Here is a 20,388-nt window from a genome sequence, read left to right as displayed (position 1 = left end):
AACACAAAAATCTGAACATAATACTAAATATGTCTTTTAGGCACAGTAAGGACAGCAAAAAATGGGAAAAAAACACATGAAAATTTTCACAAAAACAAGGAACAGCTATACTGATGCAATGTGACCAAAGTGTGAGACAAAATGAGTAAAAACAGACGCAAATTAATGTAAAAAGGACAAAGTAATTTATGTATGGCCAGACATGCACAGAAACATATACAAAACTCCTGCCATCACCCTCCATTCACAAAAAAATGAGAAAAGAAAGAAAAACCTACACACACAATGCCTTAACTGGTCAAATTAATTTACCATTGCGTGAAAAAGAATGTGTCTGCAGGGTTAAGATTAGCAGCTGGAGGTACAAAATCACAAGAGCATTTAAATAGTTTGTGGTTTTGAATCTTCTACATGTCTGTGCTCAGGGGCCCAAGATGTCATAACCTTTCTATGACAAAACAGGTCCAAATCAGAATATTTCTAAAAGACAAAAAAATCTTTAGTTCTAAACCGCTACCAAATGTTGAAACTAGGATTCTTGCATGAAAGAATTAAAGCAAATTCATTAGTAAGTTAGCTGCCAAATACATTTAATTCCCTGAACATTCCTGAACAAATGGTTTCAGCACTGTGCAGTGCAACCAACAAAAAGCAGAAGCAAATGCACTCAAGACCATAGGCAAATACACTCAAGACCACCATATCCTTAAAACATTTATTTTGTAATAATTTGTCCTTTTTTCTTTTTGCATAAGTGCAAAAAATGCACTCAAAACAGCCACCTGAGGGAAGTCTACATCTTTAAATAAAAAAACAAGCAAAGTGTACATTTATAGTACAAAATTCTCTTTTTAAAAAATTGCACAGTTTGTGTATAATATATATATATATATATATTCAGAATCTCCATTTTAAACAAACTTTAAAGGCTCAGAAAGTAAACAAAAATTCACCAAATGAAAAATAAAAACATTTTTTCCCTAGAATTTAAAGCTGAAGAAACTTGAGACCCTGTTTTCATTTGTGTCCACCATAAATATACATATTCAAATCCAAGTCTCTTTACATATAGTCTCTGTGCTAGTGTTTGAACAGACAATCAAAATTATTGCAAAGTACTTTAGTTCTACTATAAAACATTGTTTGGGTGGAGGGGGGATAAAAGCTTCTTTCTGCTGAATGATCCTCAAGTTATGCAAAGAAAAAATAATGTGGATTTCTTTACACATACCTTTTAAATTTACTGGAATCCCTGCTTTCACAAAAGGTTTCCATTTCACAAACTGTGCATTACACATTCCTAACCAATGATCCAGAATTCCAGTTTTGCTTTCAAGGACATTATTTCAGAACACACATTTCCCTGACGACTTCTTTTTGTTTTTGTTTCTCAATTTTACACAAAGGCCCCATCCTGGGGTGGTGGTCAGCGTCGATATGGGTGGAAGCCCTGTACGTTGTGGTTTTGCCCTCTGCCAAACGCGCTTGCGGTGGGTTGGGGAGCAGTGGCGGGCTGTGCTGTAGGGGCCCCGTACGTGGCAGTCGGCTGACTGGGGTCTGCAAAGCTGTGACCGAAGGCCGTCAGGTCCTGACCATACCCTGAGGTAGATGGCAGACAGTAAAAACACAAAAAAAGAGGATATATCAATGTCAGAGACACTAACTGATTAAGGAAGAGCTTAATTCCTACAAGTTTTAAGTAAAGGAGGAGATTTTATGGTAGATTTTCCCAAAGAACCCTAAAAAAATTATTATTCAATGATTTTATTTTAATTTATAAAATAAATAAAAGTGTGTTAAAACCAATAAACACAACAAAAGTATTCCTAACTTTCTCAGCTGTCTAGTCAGCTTCATTGTGTCTATATTCTCCTGGATGATCAGTGTAACATTATGTTGATCTATACACTGGATGGCACCATCTCCCTGCAAACATATGAGAGAAATATAGTGACTGCCAGGGAAGGAAACTAATCTGCCTGGAGAAAATTTCAAACCACTGTCCAAGCCAAAGTGCTTTTTAAAATTGAAAAGATGGCTTTGTTCCAGATTTTCTGGCCAGATCTTTACTGAGTGTTGCTGGTGACTGGTTATTTTCCTGCCCTGGTAACATCCAGTTAACATAAGCACGGAGATACCAATATGCTTCCAATAAAAGCCTTTTTGGAGAAGGTTATACAAGACTGGAGTGGAAAGACAAGAAAGAAAGAAAATGAGTAAATTTGAAAACACATTTATTTGTAAAGAACAAAGTCTGAGGAGCAGGGAGTGGTCCAAACAAAACCACTGAACAGAAGAATCTGAGTGTAATTGTAAATTTACTGGTGTTGTGGCCTCCTTTAAATCTTCTTTCCTTTCTCACCCCTTTAGCTATAATGTGGAGACAGTACAGGGGGGGGCAACGGATGAATGGACTGCTGATGCATGGAGACAACTGAACCATGAACAAATTTTCTGACAATTAGATCATCCTTTTACAAATCAGCAAAGCAATGCAGACAGAAAAAAGGAGGACATGTTAATCTTGTTATAGTAAAGCCACAACCACCGAGGGACCCGACATGCTTCTAACTAACCTTGTCAAATTTCAGTGTAAAGCTGGGTGTTTAAAATCCGCTCAGCTGTGACAAAAGTGATGGCTGGCTTTTACTATACAAGAAAACACAGCAATTTGTATGTACATGCAAAATGTACATGCAAAATACTAAGCAATGTGGAAAAAAAAAGAAAAGGGCAAAGAATCAGGTTGCAGCTCTATAAAGGTACTGAACAAATGCTTCTTTTGTTGTTGGAGAAGACAATGCTGGCACCTACCTGAACTATATCCTCCCTGCTCATCCTGACCATAACTGTGAGAAGGACGCGTTGGTCCGTAGGCAGAAGGGTCCTGAGGGTAGTTACCCAAGCCTATCAGGGAGATGAGGAGACCAGGTTGACTGAACCCAGATACTGCTGGCCAACTACCGTATATATTTCCCCCAGCTAACAGAGCTCTACATTTATACTCATTTACTGGGTCTAAACTCTACTTGGTGAGGTATCACTTCAGCAAAGCGAGTGTGTGTGAGCTGTATGTTAACATTTTGGGTTTTTGTATTTTCTCCCTTTTAAAATCAGGCCAGCCTGGTCTCGTGGAATTTTGTGAAATGTGCACTGCAAGCTAACATGTAAGTGACATATAAAAAAATATTTTTCTGTCAAGACAGAGAGACGATGGAAACTTGGTGAAGGTATTATAATAAGCGGTTTTGCACGGAGCCATTTTCCAAAGAATTCCTTACTTTTCTCAGTTTCTTGTCCCTTAGCAGATAGTCAGTTTATCAAGTTTGTCTTTTATAGCATTTTATTTCTAAACAGAATTACATCAAGATGTCCACTCAGAAATTATACTTGTTGAGGAACATTTAAGAAGGATTTTTAAGTTTCTGTTTGTAAAAAGTAACTTTACTGATGAGCTAAAACATGTCTAGCCTTAAAATCTCTAAACATGAACTGGTTAAACTCCTAAAATACATCTTCATTAATCAAAATTACACTGTTAGAAGTTATTATGTTTTTTTTGTTTGTTTGTTATCATTATGCTGCAGGTCTCCTAAATGGCAATGCATGCCGTCTGTCCATCAGATTTGCCGTGCCCTGCCTCCATCTTCATGGCTTGCTCGGCTGCAGTGGCTCACTCAACTCACTCTGACTGGCTAATTTACAAACCAGCCAATATGCTTCTCACATCTGTTAAACTTTGCTGCATTTTCCCAGCTCTGACGGTTCCTCCCAAACTGAATGGATTAGCATGAAACTGATGGTTGCTGAATCTATGTTCCAGACTATCACTGTTCTGCAGCTCCAGATCAGACACTGGGCTGTTTTATTTTTCTCACGCTAAATCTTGACGAATATGTAAAATCTTATATGGACATGTTCTTGAATACACCAGTAACAAGTTTTAAGTAACAAACTAGAATGGCAAAAAGCTAAATGTGATGAGTTAGTTCTTTAAGTTATAAAGTTTACAGTGTATTGAAGTCAGAGTAAAGCACTGTTGGAAGGACTGGGTTTTTTTAATCCTTAAAAATACTGTACATGGTATGCAATAAAAATAATTAACATACAAAACCACTTACTTAAATCTGACTTAAACTAAACTTTTTAAAATACCCTACTATCGATGATCCAAACCTTAATCAAACCAAACTTTCTTTGTCTGACCACATCCATTTTCTAATTTTACACACATATTATCAGTGCTGGCTATATTCATCCATAACCTTTCATGGCTTTGCATCAACAGCAACACATTTCACAAAACTATTAGGAGTTCACATTGTTTCTATGAATTGATAACAAATTTAGGCACCTGAACAGGCAGCAGACATTTAAAGCAGAAAGCTGGATGGAAGATCGGCACAAGCAGGAAACACTGAACAAGATGGGCATCTGTCATAAATTACATGACTGCTTTAAACGTAGATTCAGCAGTTTGAAGCAGCCGAAAGACTTCTTCAGGATAAAAATACCAGCAGCAGGAAAACTGAAGCTTCTGACTGAATATCTGTTATCTGATTTTCTGCTTATGTGACTGATTAGCTGAATGTTGAATGAAGAACACGGTTTCTTTTCAATGGATGTCAGTTCGTTTTTACAGCATCACCATCTCTATTTTGTTTCAGATTTGAAAAACATTCAACCTCTATTTGTGCCCGCTGAGTTAACAGTATGCTCGGGAACAACTTCATAATTGCATATATACAAAAAATAAATCATTTTTAAAAATAGAAAAGGATTTAAATAAACTATAAAGTCTCACTTTCTAGTCTCTGAATATTGCCTAAAACTTGGTTAACAGTTCATCACCTCAAAAGAAGGAGTAATTATCTTGGCCCAACACAGTCTGAAGCCAATATTAAACTTTAGAGTTAAAAAACCACAAAGACACCCAGAGTCAGACATACACAAATATTATAATAATTTATCCAGGACTCCAATGGCTCTGCAAGGCACAAGAGCAAACAGTATATTTTCATGTCACTTGGAAGGCTGGACATGCCCAACACCAGAAATTAGGTTTCATGTGTATCTAAGTGTCTTGCTGGTGCTCTTCTATGTCATTGGTGGCAAGACCAGGAAAAGAAGCCAGCAAAGTCACAAATGGGGAAGAAGAGGAGCAGGAAGTATAGAGGGGATTAATAAAAAAGTAAGGATATCAGAAGCAAATCAAAGGTCTTGTACAGTGAGTCAAGACAAGAATCACACTCCTTTTACCATAAAAATAAAAATGCAAAAACAAACAATAAACATAGCAAGGCAGGATGATCTAATTCAAAACCTACCAAGACCTACCAATCTTTTTAAATCAATCCACAGCCCAGCTGGAATAACTTGACAGAAATGACTGCTGAGGACTTCTGGATATGGCAAAACTTCAGCAGCATCTTCATGGCAGAGCCAGAGGGGTTCATGTATGCAGAAAGCATGTATGGATGTGGAGCTGTTCAAGCTATATGGTACCAAGAGCAAGCTCCTGTTGGTGTATGAGTTGAGGTCATGGACTTAGATGAACAGTAGTTGCATCTTATAAAATTTCCAGGGAGATGAGTGGGATCAGAAGGTGATAAAAAAAAAAGATCAAATGGGACAGAAAAGAGGCAGCCCAGTTCTTTATGCACAGCGCTCGTCTTACCATATTGGCTATAAGGGAAATCAGGCTGCCCAGTGGGAGCTTTGCTCAAGTCCTGAGTTGGTGTGGTGGCGGGAGCAAAGCCCAGCGGTGCAGTCCCTGGAGTGGTGGGTGGAGGGGGAACTTGTGGAGCGTACTGGTCTGCTTGTGGTGTGCCAAAACTGTAACCTGTTGGATAATAATGACAAAAACTAGGACTTTTTCCACAAATAAAATATTTCTAATATTCCTGTCTCACTGTGTATGGTTTATGTGAACAAAGGTAAAGCAGGTAAGCCTAGATCAGCCGAGGACGCCTGAAAAACTCCATTTCTCTACTATTCCGCCAATTTAATTAATAATGTTTCGTGTTTAAGAATTTCCCATTTTTGTAAAATCTGAAATCCAATAAAAGGAACACATTTTATAAATACTGAATACCACATCAAACTCTGCCAACACTAGTGTAATTAATTGGAGTGTTTTTACCCATAGTTTTTTCTATTTCTGTCTTAACTTAAATCTACAATTTAAGGAATATTAGCTCAATTTAACTGAGCAACAGTACAGAATAACTGTAGGGAGTACTACCTTTTAGATCTTTTAGTAACATGTCACTAAATTAGGAGGTTCTGCAAGTCACGCTGTCCATCTTTGATAAGATAAAGGTTCCTCCCTTACCACAGCAACAGAAGAACTGCTTTAAGGACTTTCAAATTTAATGAGAATATTAACACACTCTCATTTTACTGAAAAAATAAATACAATAAAAAAAAACCTTGTGTTGCACTTACCTATAAGTGATATTTTCTAATTGTTTTATTCTATACTGCTGCAAGCAATATCATTTTCCACTAGATTAATAAAGCTTAATTCAACATAATACAACATAACTCACAACATTTTACCCATTAGTAATCGAGAATGTAGAAAAGCATACAACATGTAGTGGTTAAATGATTCGGTATGACTGACCGAACTGAGGTGCTGTGCTGTAGCCCTGCTGAGGGTATCCCTGAGGTGCAGCGAAGCTGCCCGCCGGGGTTGTGACCAGGAATGCATTAAAGGGTGACGGAGGCTGTGCGGGGGTTCCCCGGCCTGCTGACAGCGGAGGTCCATACCCGCCTGTTCCAACACAAAGCAGAATTGATGATTCTATCAGTATATATGGGCTTTTTCCTCCTTTTTGAAAGGTTGTTTTTAATTAAGCACAAACAATAATACATATTGTGAAAAGCAATACCAAAACAGATGTTTTTAAATTGCATTAGTTTATCATTGCTTGGTTGATCAGCTGCCTGATAAAACATTGATTAACGGTTTAAAAACATAAGCTGTGGAACACTATCTTATAGTGAAGTATTTTCTGAGCCAGCACAGGACTGATACTGCAGTGAACGCTGCAGGTTGACCTGGAGGTGGTGATATGAAGTCGAGCCTGACCAATAGCAGAGGGAGGCCAGAATCCATTCAAGGCTGCCATCTGTCTCAAGCAGCAAATTATCAGCAGCCTCAGCCATTATGAATCAGTGATAACATGTACTGTTAACTGTCATCAGCTGATTGGCTACTCTGTGTGCAACCCCATTTCTGTCACACAAGCGTTTCAAGATAAGTACATGATCACATGGAAATGTCACATTTATCTGCAATCTCACAGTTACACAACATGCAAGAAACTCTCTTAAGTGTTGTCAAGTGAAGGGCAAACACCCACCTATGGGCTGGCCAGTAGCAGACACCCACACTCCTTCAGAAAGAGAGAAGTAAAATTTAGTGGGTAAAATGTTCACATAATAGTTTAACATTTAAAGTGGCTGAAGAAGCAGTGGTCTACATGTAAAAGGTTAATGTTTAAGCACAGACTTCAACACATTTAAACAGTTACTTCAAGGTTGTCCTGCAAACAGTGTGCTTCCCTTACTCTGTTCTGGGACTTGTTCCCACTCACCTTGTGGCCCATAAGGCTGTTGCCAGCCATGGGCCGGCTGTGCTGTCCAACCATTAGCTGCACTCAAGATGCCCCTGGGGGCCCACTGGCCAGGGACAAGCTGGCCAGGAGCTTTACTGTCACGAGGTTCAGCCTTCTTTACTTCCACCTGGACAAAGGACAAGGAGAGCACTTTTGGCAACACCAGTAAAGGGTCAATGAAGTCCCTCACCTAGACAGGCCTGTCCTACAACTGATACTTAATCTCACCATTTTGGGCCAGTTTGAAATCTTTACGTTTATTTGATTAATGTGGGGCCGTTATTTCAAATTATATTACTGTTTAAACACAAGAGGTGTATAGCTATGTGTCTCAGGTACCAGGCTATAAGAAGGAATTTCCCGGCCAATAGTTTAAAAAAAAAAAAAAAAAAAAAAAAAAGTGTGTGTGCGTGTGCGTGTATGTATACATATATATGTATCATATTGCCAAGGCAGTAAATAAAAAGGATTTGTCTCCAGATAAGACCACTAAAAATGTACCTGAGAAACATAGATGTATCTCTTTCTTTGTTATGAACTGCCCTATATAAATATAAATACATCTAATGTAAGGTCATGACTTACCTTTCTCCAGCCAAAGCGTAAAAAGGATCTAATTTTTACTTTATTTGGAATAAGTTTTAAAGGGGGGAAATGGATGTAGAAAACATTGTATCTGAATTCTAAAAAACATAAACATGCAGATAGTACAAATGAACAGTCTTTTTGTTCAATATAAAACCGAATCTTCATACTGTGTCAAATGTACAGTGATAAAACATTTATAAGATCAAATGACCAATATATTTTGAGCCCAATGTGTCAGCTGGAGGTAACCATCTTTATACAACTCAACACTGGTCTGTCAGTATATTAATTAGAGATTCTCCTTAGAAAGCCCAATTTTTACTTTTTTTAATTAAAAAAAAACACACAAAGACTCTTTTAGCTTCCTTTATTTACATTTTGGTTTAATTACAGTTATTTATTGCTGTATAATAGAAGCACTTTGACTCAAAGCTAACATTGTTCCATTATTAAAACTTCCCTGTTGATAACTAGGCAAGGCTACCAGCAGTTAACCAGAGCAAAGAAACAGGCTGAGACTAAGGGGAGCCAACCAGAAATAGACTGAAGGGTTGAGTTATTGGGGTCACCTTGCAGGAGGAAAACGAATCACAAATTCCTCCCTGCTTTAAGGTGTTACCACCTTCCCCAGTCTCCCCTCTTCCTTCTCTGTCGACCTAATTACATGCACATGTTTCCGGCAGCGGCCTCACCGCCGCCAGCAGCTACCTGAGCACCTTCTCCCGAGGGCATCGTGGCTACGTGTGATGGATACCATGACTTCTGTATGGTCCCCAACAGCAGAAATGGGATTTGTTTCGCAGTTTGATGTGCTCCAATTTCTAATTTTGTAACTCGTATCTCCCCGCCTCCCTCAAGTCCCAGCGTAAGGTAATGTCAAGTCAAGAACAATGGATTAAGTCAAGCCTTGATTCCTGCTGGAAACGAGGGCAAAGTCAAGAGGAGCAGGTACCACTGGAGAGCATACAGGTTGGACCAAATCATTTACCAAAGAAATTGGATTCAGTGCATTTTGTAATGTAATTATTAATAATATTTGAATTTAAAAACTGCACAAGAGTAAGGCTGTTAGTCAGGAATGTTATAGTACTTATAAACAGCAACTACCTCTGCAGGGGGTTTTGGTGCACATTATTCCCCATTTCAGAGCAAATACTTACTCTGATTCCCTGATATGTCTCTACTGTCCACTCTCTACCAAAAGGCCCCTAAACACATGCCTTACCAAAAAAAACAAAAAAAAAACAATTAGGGCTCACTGAGGAAAAAAAAAAGAGCCTCACCAAGAAAAAACAAAAACAACCAAAGAAGAAAGTTCACAGTATGAAAACTTACTAAAGTAGTAAAGTATTAAAACAAGCACAGCTTCACCTTATTAATTCACCAATATTAGTCAAATATACATAAAAATCTTACGGTGTCATGCCCAGCTAATCTTAAAGAATAACTTTAAGACCACATGTGCAGCCGTGTAAAGGTCAAGAACAGAAACAGGATACATGTGAGGACAGAATATGAGAGGTGCAATGCTACTTTGATCCCTTCCTCACATCAATGACTTGTTACTCTCTGTATGAGGCCATTTTTACATCTGCATGTCTGCTAAATACATACTGAATTTTTGGGGAGGAAATTGTGCTGAAGCTCTATTTGTTGTTATGACCAATATTTATCATATAGGTGCCAATATAAACTTGCCCTTTCTTTTTGGTAAGTTTTACTCAGCTGAGGCACCAGGTGGGTGGTGTTTGCTACATACAACAGTGCAACACAAGGTGTGCCAGAAGGTGAGCTTATATATAACACCACCATAAATGTATTGTTTTTGCCTGAAAGACTAGTTTACCGGACACTATCTGAATCGACTTAAAGCAGTAAACTCCATCCATCTGGTACAGCCAGTGAGATAAACAAACACTGAGAAGTGACATGCAAATATCGTTGTGCAACTCAAGTTTCAGCCTTTCATCTGTTATTTAGAGAGCTGACAGACACAGTATGGAGATTCTTTCACTGAGGTCACCGAGTTGAGCTTTTAAAAAAAAAATTAAATTAAATTAAAAAGAAAGAAAGAAAAAAACGGACATGTTGACATGTAAGTGACCTGCCAACAAGACATCAGAAAACAAAATAAAAGGAAAAACAGAAATAAATCAAAAACAGAACTGATTGGACCAATCCTTCAGGTGAACCGTGTCAAGATTGAGCGAAATTTTCACTTTTTAAAAAAATAATGCTTATTTATTCACAATTATTTTTGCTTTTTGCCAAAAAATATTACAAATAATTGTTTTTGTTGTTGTTGTTTTTTTTTATATCAAGTGCACTTCAGTCACCCCAAAGGAGAGGTCAGTTTAAACAAAGCCTTGGGCGACAACTGAACCTGAAAGTGAAGTATGGCTATATTTAGAAACTCAAAAAGTTAAAGGGTGACAGGTGTATGCATTGCACTAAGGACTTGAGATAATTTAAGTTAATACCCTGTTCATATTCGGGTAGATCTGTGCTGATCTTTGGAAATTTTGCCTCAGGTAATAAAAATAGCATGGTATAATTATGGCTCCGTCGCCCAAGCCTCTGTTTGATCTTAAGGGTAAAATAAAACTACAACTACACACTTTTTTGCCCATGATGTCGTGAAAATGCATGTTGACAGCCTGGTCCACTGATTGTTCGGCCTCGAAAGTAATAAATCCAAAACCTAGCCAACGACCAAGAGTGAATCAAGGTAGCAGGGGGGTTGTGACAACACAAGATGAAGAACAGTATTGGGCTTCAGCAGAGTGAGGATCCGTCAAGACTGAGCAAGAGGCTCCTGGGGTTCGGATGATGTCGCAGACTTGCAGAGCAACTCAAATCCAAGACTAATGCCTGGGGATTGAAGGAAACTTTTCTCTTTTACTGTGCAGAGAAATATTTGGTGAGGTTAACAATTATGGGCTTCTTAACTGTTAAACATGAAGGATGACAGGTGTAGCATTTGATTCAATGTGAAATGTCACATAAAAAGGTCAGTTAAGTCCATTTTCTACCTTCTGACAAGACTGAACATTTAGCTGATAAATGTCAATTGAAACATTACATTTTGTCGCTTCATGCTGTTTCATCCAAACCCCACCTTGATCTGTCCCTTGGTATATTGCTGTGGAGCACACACTCGCAGCAGCCATTGTTAATGCATCACAAAAATATGGAGAAACACAAACTGTAGAATGCCTAAAGCTTTCTCCAAGCTTTCCCAAATTCAGTATTTTACTTTTGAGTCAGCCAGGATAAGCCTAAAATGGACAATTAAAATATTGCTCACAAAGGTAACACAAAAATATAGGCCATAACTGAATTCCCAAACTGACAAGGTGCTAATTTTGCTCACAATTTTCCCGGAGAATATACAAAGTGCATCAAAAAGCAGGCATCGAAAGTTTTACTGTTTGGCCACAAGAACTGCTCAGTAAACGCCAATTCCTCAGAGCGTTAACAAGTTGCCGTGCGCTGTGGTGATCTACTTTCAATCTGCTTATCTTTGGGCTGTGGCAGAATTGGGTTGAGTGTAGATCTCTACTTGGGGACCTAACCTGAATCTAATTAAATATCCTATGAGACAACTGAGATATCAGAGACCTCTAGCACCGTGCCAAGTGTTCCCACGCCTCATGCTCTACAACTATTAATAACATCTGTCAGTGACCCATTCCCAGCCTAAATTTAAAACCAAGCTGGCATGATTAACAAGTTTGGAACATCATGGCAACACTCAAATGGAAATCGTAGAGACCGGCTGCTTAAAAATCTAATATCAGCTATTAACTCACATTTTTACACTGAATATCATTATTGAGAGCTAAAGTGACTCTCTAATGGTTAATTAGTAAATAAATGCTATTTTTACTATTTCAGAATTGATTAGTTCTCTAGTAATAAATGTAAAAGAAAAAAATTTATTTCGTTTTCTATGCGAGTAAATTGAATTTCTTACTTTTGACTGTTAAGCAAGCAAATATCATCATGGACTTACGGACAAAATCATGTTTTTTTCCCCCCAAAAGTAAAACATTATTAAAGTAATTTATTATAATGGTGCCAGTTGGTTATACTCATTAATTTTACTTTGGCATGAAATATTAAACACAGATCTGATGTAAAAACGACAGGATTTTTATTAAACCAACTGTTAAAAGGAAGCAACTCATTTAACATAAAGATGAAAAACATATTAAAGCCAGATGTTTGTTTCCATTTATATTTATTTTCAGCTAAGGTGATAGAAACTAGGCATTAGAGTTTATGTTTGTGTAGAGGGGGTTAAGATGGTGCTGTGCATGTTAGAGTCTGATCAGGTGTGTTTTTGGATTGTTATGTTACATACTTGGTGTGTAAAGGCTCGTGTTTTTTAATCTGCAAAAACAGTTTCTTTTATCATGTAAAGCACTTAGCACTGCTTTTGGTTTGCAAAGTGCTTCATAAATAAAATCTGATTTGATTTGGCTGGTATAAAAATGCCTGTAAACCATCTCTTTATAATAACCGATAGATCATTCTTTGATCCCATTAAAAATATTATTATAATTTCTAAAAAAATACTTGATGCACTTTATGTAAACCCCATTTATGCAGAGTAAAAAAAATGTGCGCTTTTACTTTTGGCCTGTACCTTTGTGCTACCTGTCAATGCACAGTAACCTAAAGGAGAAAAGACAAATCTTAAGAGACACCGTTAATCACATTCAAACCATTCACAAGGAGAAGGGGGACAGAAGAAAGAAAAATAGAAAGGGCTTACTTACAAAAATACTTAACTTTCTACATATGGGAAAACACATACTATGCCATTGAAGATACATGTATCAGTTACTTCTAAATCAAGGTAAAGAAAACTTATTCCAATGTTGAACATACAAAGGGTTTTAGCTAAACAAATTGTTTATACTATTAAAGATTAATGGTTGTTATTGGTACAGTACATCATGTTAAATTCCAATGACAAACTATTCTGGGTTTCTCCCAATAGAGAATAAATGTGGTATTTAAGGAGGAAAAGTAATGCATGTTGTGGGACAGTGGCCTCTGCATCATTGCTATGTGGGACAAATGCAGATGAAACAGCTGTGACTGTAACTTGGTGGGCAGAGTCTAATACCAACACTGGTGGCACGAGTTTGATTCCCAGGGAGGCCATCCATGCTAAAAGTGTCGATGAATGTCTAAAGTCATGAATATATTATGAGGCTATCTGGACAAATATAAAAGTTTCAGCATTTCACAGACAGGAAATGGGTTAGAGAAACTTCCTAAGAGTCAAAAGACCTAAAACCTTAAAATAAAACTATTGTGTTCATGATAACACTATTTTTACCTTCTTCACTCTAAGCTGTAAACACCCTCTTTCAGGGACAAATTCCCCCTAAGATACTCAACCTGTTCTCAATATGCCAGCTGCATAGTGTGATTAAGTAGTGTATTTTTTGGAGCACCTATTTTCCTGCAACCTGCCTCCTTATCAGTTGTGTCTTTTTTTTCACTCCCAAAACACATTTTAATAACTATTTAATTAACTGTATGAACTTATGTGTTAGTGGAGTTATTTCCCAAGAGACAAGAAATTAATCAAACTTTCAAATACAGTCTACCTTTTGCATATGGATGCCGTGGACGGAAATTTAGATCCTCTATTCTTTGTTTAGATAGTTTTTGTACTATTTGACGGATACATTTTGTCACTATTTTCTGGCTCTTGAAATGCTTGTTCAGGTGAATTTTCTTGACTTGGTCTGATGTTATGTTGATATTTATTTAATCCTTGCTGATAAAAGCAGGGATAAATACAGTAAAAAAAGCTACAAATATTAATACATCTTGAGTTAATCTTATTTGAGTTAGGGTGGATTTGCCCTAAAAGTGAATAAACAATGAAAGTGTGTTCATTCCTCCTGTTCAGAACTGCAGTGAAGAAATTCCTTCATCTGTGGTTCCACAGCAACGAGTTGAGTGTAGTAAATCTTAGAAGATCAAAACTTCAGAAGACTCCAACTTAATCTGACTTTCTCGGACTACTGAAGCCTGAAATTAGCTTCACATAAACAAGGCCAGTGAATTTTGTCTTTCATTATTTACCCGAAAAAAAGGAAAAATTATGAAATGGAAAACCCTTTTGATGTACCCAGTGATACCTGACTTTTGTTTAGAGCCAGACTGTAAAAATCCTTTCAGATATTAGAGGACTAATGGCTGTTATTATGGTCCTTATGTGTACCATTATTAAATGCTGATGTGGAGCTCTTAAGTGCTCCAAGTTCAGTACTTTAATTTAGAGGAATTAACTGGTAAAAGAGACGTTCAGTGATGTCCAGTGAAGGAACTAAATAATGATTTTTACGTTACTATACAATAAGTATCTCTACTTTAATTTCTAGATCAGCCAGTGTTTAATGTGTTTAACTCGATTCTTTTAATACACACAGTCTGAAAGTGACTTTCTTTCCTGAAAAACCAGCTGAGAGGCATTCAAGGAAAAAACACACGTTGTCCTTCAAGGTCACAACAGAGAGACTGAAAATCAAAGCCTACCAATTTAAGAAAGCATTCCACTCAGTGGGGACTGTGTATTACTAAAAAATGTGCAGTTTTCAAAATGTCTGTTTAACGCTACTGCCTAACCACCTTTAAATGCAAGTTGCTTTGGAGAAAAGCATCTGCTAAACGACTATACTGTATTTACTCTGGTGTGGGTTTAACGTAATCTGTTTTTATTTCCTTGTGTCCTATTGTGTGTGTTTACCATATACCAATCCTGTTATAGGCTTGAGTGTTTTAATTTAATTAAACTGAACGGACTTTTTCTCTTTGGGCCAGAATAGTTTGTCATGAGATTTAAGGTGGTAAGAAATGGAGGGGAAAAGAAAAAAAAATGGGATCAGCTTTTACCTCGGGGCCTCTGCTTCTCCGCATCATAGATCATTACCACCTCTGTGACCTTGAATGGGACAAAGGGAAATAGTGGCTTCATTTAAAAAAAAAAAAATAAAAAAACAGACAGGGTCCCTTCTTACTTCAATTTAACATTCTACCTCATTTTGGACAATCTGACTCATCCTATCACTGTAAACTTTCATGTATAGTGTAGTATTGACCCTGTTCAAAGTCACATCCATTCAAGCAATCTTAATGGCAATATGAATAGGCATTATGCACTTGGCAATACTCACCACTCCGAATCTATTGAAATAGTCCCTGAGTTCAGGTTCTCCGCAGTTATGAGGGATTCCACCTACAAAAATCTTCTTTGATTTATTGCTATCGGCTTTGCTGCCCTTCTGAAAACACAGAAACAAATAAATGAAAAACAGGGAGTGTATGGATTCCACTGTGTGTTAACGGATCACTCTGGGAGGAGGCCAGTTAGCCATCATCTATTCAGACAGTGCAGAAGAAATTAGGTTCTCCTCTTGCCCTGGGGTATAATTCTTAACATGTCATGTCAATGCTAACACTAGTCTCCACAGATCAGGGAACACGGCTTTGTCCTCTTACTTTCAACCAGTGAGCATTTCACTACGGCTTTGCACTGTGCTCAGTCCATAAAAGCTAGAGGCTGCATACAACAACAGTGATTCTTAACAATTAAATCTTCTGTTTTCTAAGTAAAACATTTGGTAGCAGCTACATGACTTAAAGCCAGAAAGAGGAGTGCCAGTAGCAGGAAAAAGAGCTTCATTTATAAATGCTTCTGACAGACAGTCTGCTTAAAGCCAAATCTGTGACTTATAAAGCTGTTTTATTGACAGCAAAGATGCAATAACTAAAACTTCTGCTGCCCAAAGGGACAAAATTACTACAATAGATCTACAGGGGTTTGATAGAATTGCTGATTGACCCACAAATTATCCAAGTTTGAAAAGAGATTTCTGCTTCTCAAACAATTCACTGCTGAGGGCAATTTTATGCACCATGCAATCTAATGCTTCTCCAGACTTCCTTGTGCTTTTTCAGTTTAACTTCAATAAGACAGTGAAAAGAGCAACACATTCAGAACAAGAGAAAAGAGTTTTACATTTAAAAACATGCTGCAATTTCAACATCTAGGCTTGGTGACAACATTAGATAAGATCTTTATAAGATGTTTTAGTTACATGTGGGAAATGTTGCTTATGATGAGTATTTTAGGATAAATGAGGCGGCTCATATGGTCTCTTGGTCACAAATGGAGATCAACAGAAGTACCAGATTATTAAACGGATATGTAATTTATCAAAACTCATTTCTATGATTTGTTCTGTGATCATAAAAAAAAGTATTTAAAGAAAAAAATATCAAATTTGATTATTGTGTTTTTTTTTTTGTTGTTTTTTTTTAAACCTTAAGCTCAAGATCTTTTCATGACTCATCAAAATAAACAAAAGTCTAACCTCAGGAGGACGATGGGATGATGAGTCTGTCAACCTGAGCCTTATTCCAGTACAAACACCCAACATAGCCACGGCAGTAAAAATCAGTTCCTCTTACCCAGCCCTCCTTGGTTCGAGACTTTTCAGGCTGCATTCCTCTGGGAGTGCATGGCTTCGGGTCAATCTGACAGCAGAGGGAGAAAAAAACATTTCATTTTATACTCAATTAAAGGCACCTTCAAACGTTCTTCACTGAATCCATTACAACATATCAGTTTGCCCCTCTCAGTGATACAACATATAGTGTACACTACATTATAATTCAAATGTGGCCAATAAAATGTTACACCCTTCTACACATCTATTTACAGAATAAAAACCAAACACAAAACACCATTAATAGAAAGCAGATAGTGTTTAAGATCTTGTTTCTTTTCATTTGTCTCAGGTTTGCTGATCTGATGCTAATAAAGTAAAAGACATATTGGGCAAACAAATGTCTGTAAACAACATAATCTGTACAGGTGACTTTAGGTAATTTACAAACCAAAGAAAAACAGTCCTTCACCTCAAATAACTTCCAACTGCTGTGGATGATGAAATCCAATATGAAGTTTTTAACGCTGCTCGCGCTTTGTGCGAGCAGATCTTATCCAAATGATTTGGCTATCAGCTTCTTTGATTTAAAATACTCACATTTCTTCCATCAAGATTGTGTGGCTTTGTCTCCAGCACTGTCCGTACACAATTGGGGTCTTTGAACTTAACAAAGCCGAAGCCTCGCGACTGATTTGTAGTTTTGTCCTTCATGATGACACAATCTACTACTTCCCCATACTGTGAGAAGTAGTTTCTCAGTGTCTCTAAAAAAATAAAAGAAAGTACATAACAAAGGTTTTTAATAGAGTCAAGAACAGAAACATACAACACTGCAAATAAGAAATTAGAGCTAAAGATTTGACTCAGCCTAGTTTGCCTTCTGAACAACAAAAAGAAGTGTAGTCATGATTTATATATCTCTTGCTTTCATTATGATAAATGAGACTATGAAAATATGTACAGCACTAAAACTGTGTCTGGCACCAACACAGGCATAGAAAAAAACAAAACAAAAAAAAACACAAGCACCTCTCCACAAAATTAAAAAAAAAAAAAACACTTAAAATCTTCCAGTGACCCTGATTTACTGCTTTTTTACAGCATGCTGGGGATTGTGCTATTCATATGAAAACATTAAATTACGGTAAATTGTATACAGAACCTCCCAAAGAGCAAACATGGCTGTGTCATCTTGCACAGTACCAAACGAACAACCAACCACAGTAAATCCCACACACACCCACAAAGGCAACTCAAGCAAGGCGAGCAAGTTTGAACAAATGAGGAGTCACTTTGGAGAGAGTTACCGTAATTGGTTTTCTTACTGCTGAAAAGCCCTGGGGTATAAGCATTCGACATAGATACAAGCACCATGTTACTCAGAACTGTGCCTCAGATCTTGTTAAGTACTTCAGTAAAATTATACAATAGTAAACCAAACCATGGGGAAGCAAACTACATGACTACTACATAGTGGATAAGACTGAAAAAAGAACATAGACACAGGTCAGATATAGACCAATTAATATGGATTCCAGTGTTTGCTATTTACAACTTATGTTTTAGGAAATATTTAAGTGAGAAAAGTACTTCAATATACATAGATACTGACAACAAACAGTTCATCATAACAACTGACGTGAAGACATCTAAACAAAATATTTTCTGGAAAATAAGGCAGCTAATTTAACCTGCAATGAAACCTTACTTCCTGCAGGGTTAACGTCTGTAATATGCCAGCTTTTTGCCTTTCCTTTTAGCTATAGGTGATGATAAACTTCAACCACAATAGACATTTCAACAACAGTCTCTCATGTGTTAAAACTAAATACTGCCACTAACCATGATGCTATAACTTTTATTATGCCATCAACCACATGCAACTTCACAACACTAATAACTCAGTTGATCACATATTTTGTTATTATCCATAATAACTGTGACTAATGCATACACCTTTGGTCAATAATGTTTAGATTACATTGATTTAAATGCAGATGCACAAACACACAGAGAAAAATACAAAAAAAAAGATGCATACTTAAATTGACTTAGATTTTTGCCTATGCAGTTCAATTTATTTGTAATCTGATAATCTTTGGTTCACTCAAACTTAATTTCCACTTTTTCCAAGCTAGCATCTTGCCATAAAAAACATGTGTCCACAGACAGTCATCATGACACATTGATGTTGTTTAATAACACTTACTTGTGGAAGTGTATGAGTATTCACAAGTTAAGCTGTGTGACTTACCTTGTGTTGTACTCCAGTCCAATCCACCCACAAAAAGTTTCCTGAAAGAAGAGGTTACCATGAAGTCACAGTAAATGATTAACTGTGAAGCACTGAGACAGACTTACTGAATTACATTTAAAACAGCAGTTAAAAATTGGTCTGTCCATATGTCTTTAAATTCTGAAAACACTTGGTGGAAAAAATTTAAAGTGTAGTTACTGATGGACAGCTGACTAGACAGCCAAAAACACAGATACACAGCTAGAAGAATGCCTGCCTCACAACCTGGTGCAACATCGGGATGAAAACACATGCAGCTACAGTTTCCATCTCTGTGTTTAATGTGACTCATGTTGTGTTCCGCTCCTTTAACACTCCGTGCAACGGCTTCGACAATAAAGGTCTTTATATAAACGTCCTGCCACGTAAGTTATCCCGGGACAGAGCCTTGGCGTTTAGCGAGCTAACACAAACTGACTCCATAATCCATGGCAATCACCGTTCAGCCTTCACCACAAAGCAAAACGGACCAAAGGAGAGCGGCTGCTCGACTCCCAGCAAGCGGATCGGTGAAGTCGGAGGCTGGTTGCATCATTTGGAAGTTAAGGGGCAGTTTCAACTATAAAACCAACCAGCAAATTCTTTAATGTTTGATTGAGATAACCACTACAACATGTCCGTGACATATGTAGCGTCTGTGTAAAGACTGAAAGCTTTGTGCGTACAAGGATGCTCCATCCTCCAGCAGTGCCCGCTAAATGTCCTAGCAGCGGCGAAGTCGAGGAGACTTTCGCTTCGCTGGCAAGCGTTAGCTAAACTAGCTCAGCTGTTTGGAGCTAACTGGAAACAACACAGAAATAAGTAACTAAAGTTTAGTTTACTTCCTTGACAGCAGAAGTGACACCACTCCAAACAAAGGTGGCATATTTCGCTACAAACAACAACACCAACATCTGAGCTTCTTTGAGAATTATTTTTACTTTTTTGCCGTCTTTTATCGGGCTAGCGATCCCGCTAAGTTACTAGAGCTAGCTTAGCTCGAATGCTAACATTAGCTGTCAAATGACAGCTTGGCAGCATAGTGCGCTAACTACAAGTAACAATGTTGTGCAGGGCATAACATTCCTATGGAAAGAATGGTAGAATCTGTTTAATAGACCTTACCCGACTTCATCTCCGACTAAGTTACTGTTCATTTCTGAGGCTGTAGTGGGGGACTATAGGAGCTGTGCCCGGCTTCTTGCTTCAGTGCTGCCCCTCTCAGACTGAGAGCGGAGGAAGGTCACTCCGCTTTTTGGTTCAAACTGTTCTGCGCAATGACGACGCTGCAGGGGGCAACGGCCTTTAAAGGAACATTACACCCAAACAGTCCACAATCACACCCCATTAATTCTAATAATCTCCAGGTTGGCATGAAATTAATTTTATGTCATTGGGATTGTATAATCAAATTACACAC

The 20,388-nt window shown here is 37.6% G+C and overlaps 1 protein-coding gene across 6 annotated transcripts; it reads right to left on the bottom strand.

Moving 5' to 3' along the window:
* Window positions 1–162: 162 nt before the first annotated feature.
* Window positions 163–20,227, bottom strand: dazap1 (DAZ associated protein 1). Of its 6 annotated transcripts, none has more exons than XM_042007426.1 (14): window positions 20,094–20,226; window positions 18,948–18,988; window positions 17,291–17,457; window positions 16,713–16,778; window positions 15,416–15,523; window positions 15,135–15,183; window positions 10,832–10,914; window positions 7,605–7,752; window positions 7,371–7,403; window positions 6,629–6,778; window positions 5,678–5,842; window positions 2,815–2,907; window positions 2,323–2,370; window positions 163–1,599 (listed from the first exon to the last, which is right to left on the bottom strand). In XM_042007426.1, the coding sequence occupies exons 1-14, from the start codon at window positions 20,123–20,125 to the stop codon at window positions 1,427–1,429; spliced, it is 1,356 nt and encodes a 451-aa protein (XP_041863360.1). In that variant the 5' UTR covers window positions 20,126–20,226; the 3' UTR covers window positions 163–1,426. The 6 variants fall into 6 exon arrangements, with proteins under 6 accessions (XP_041863360.1, XP_041863354.1, XP_041863357.1 ...); XM_042007422.1 differs by lacking the exon at window positions 163–1,599 and adding an exon at window positions 1,608–1,926 and having other exon boundaries at window positions 20,094–20,227; XM_042007420.1 differs by lacking the exon at window positions 2,323–2,370.
* Window positions 20,228–20,388: the final 161 nt, after the last annotated feature.

Source organism: Melanotaenia boesemani, chromosome 14 (genome assembly GCF_017639745.1).
Source record: "Melanotaenia boesemani isolate fMelBoe1 chromosome 14, fMelBoe1.pri, whole genome shotgun sequence".
Classification (NCBI taxonomy): Eukaryota; Metazoa; Chordata; class Actinopteri; order Atheriniformes; family Melanotaeniidae; genus Melanotaenia; species Melanotaenia boesemani.
This window is presented reverse-complemented; position numbering and strand designations above follow the sequence as displayed.

What these genes read in the sequence shown, in the direction of transcription:
- dazap1 (XM_042007426.1), bottom strand. Translation starts at nt 20,125, where the DNA reads ATGAACAGTAACTTAGTCGGAGATGAAGTCGG. An exon ending in ATTTCAATAGATTCGGAGTG is followed by an intron (nt 15,184 to 15,415) that starts GTGAGTATTGCC and finishes GTCCCATTCAAG; the next exon opens with GTCACAGAGGTGGTAATGAT. An exon ending in TGCTACTGGCCAGCCCATAG is followed by an intron (nt 6,779 to 7,370) that starts GTGGGTGTTTGC and finishes GTGTTGGAACAG; the next exon opens with GCGGGTATGGACCTCCGCTG.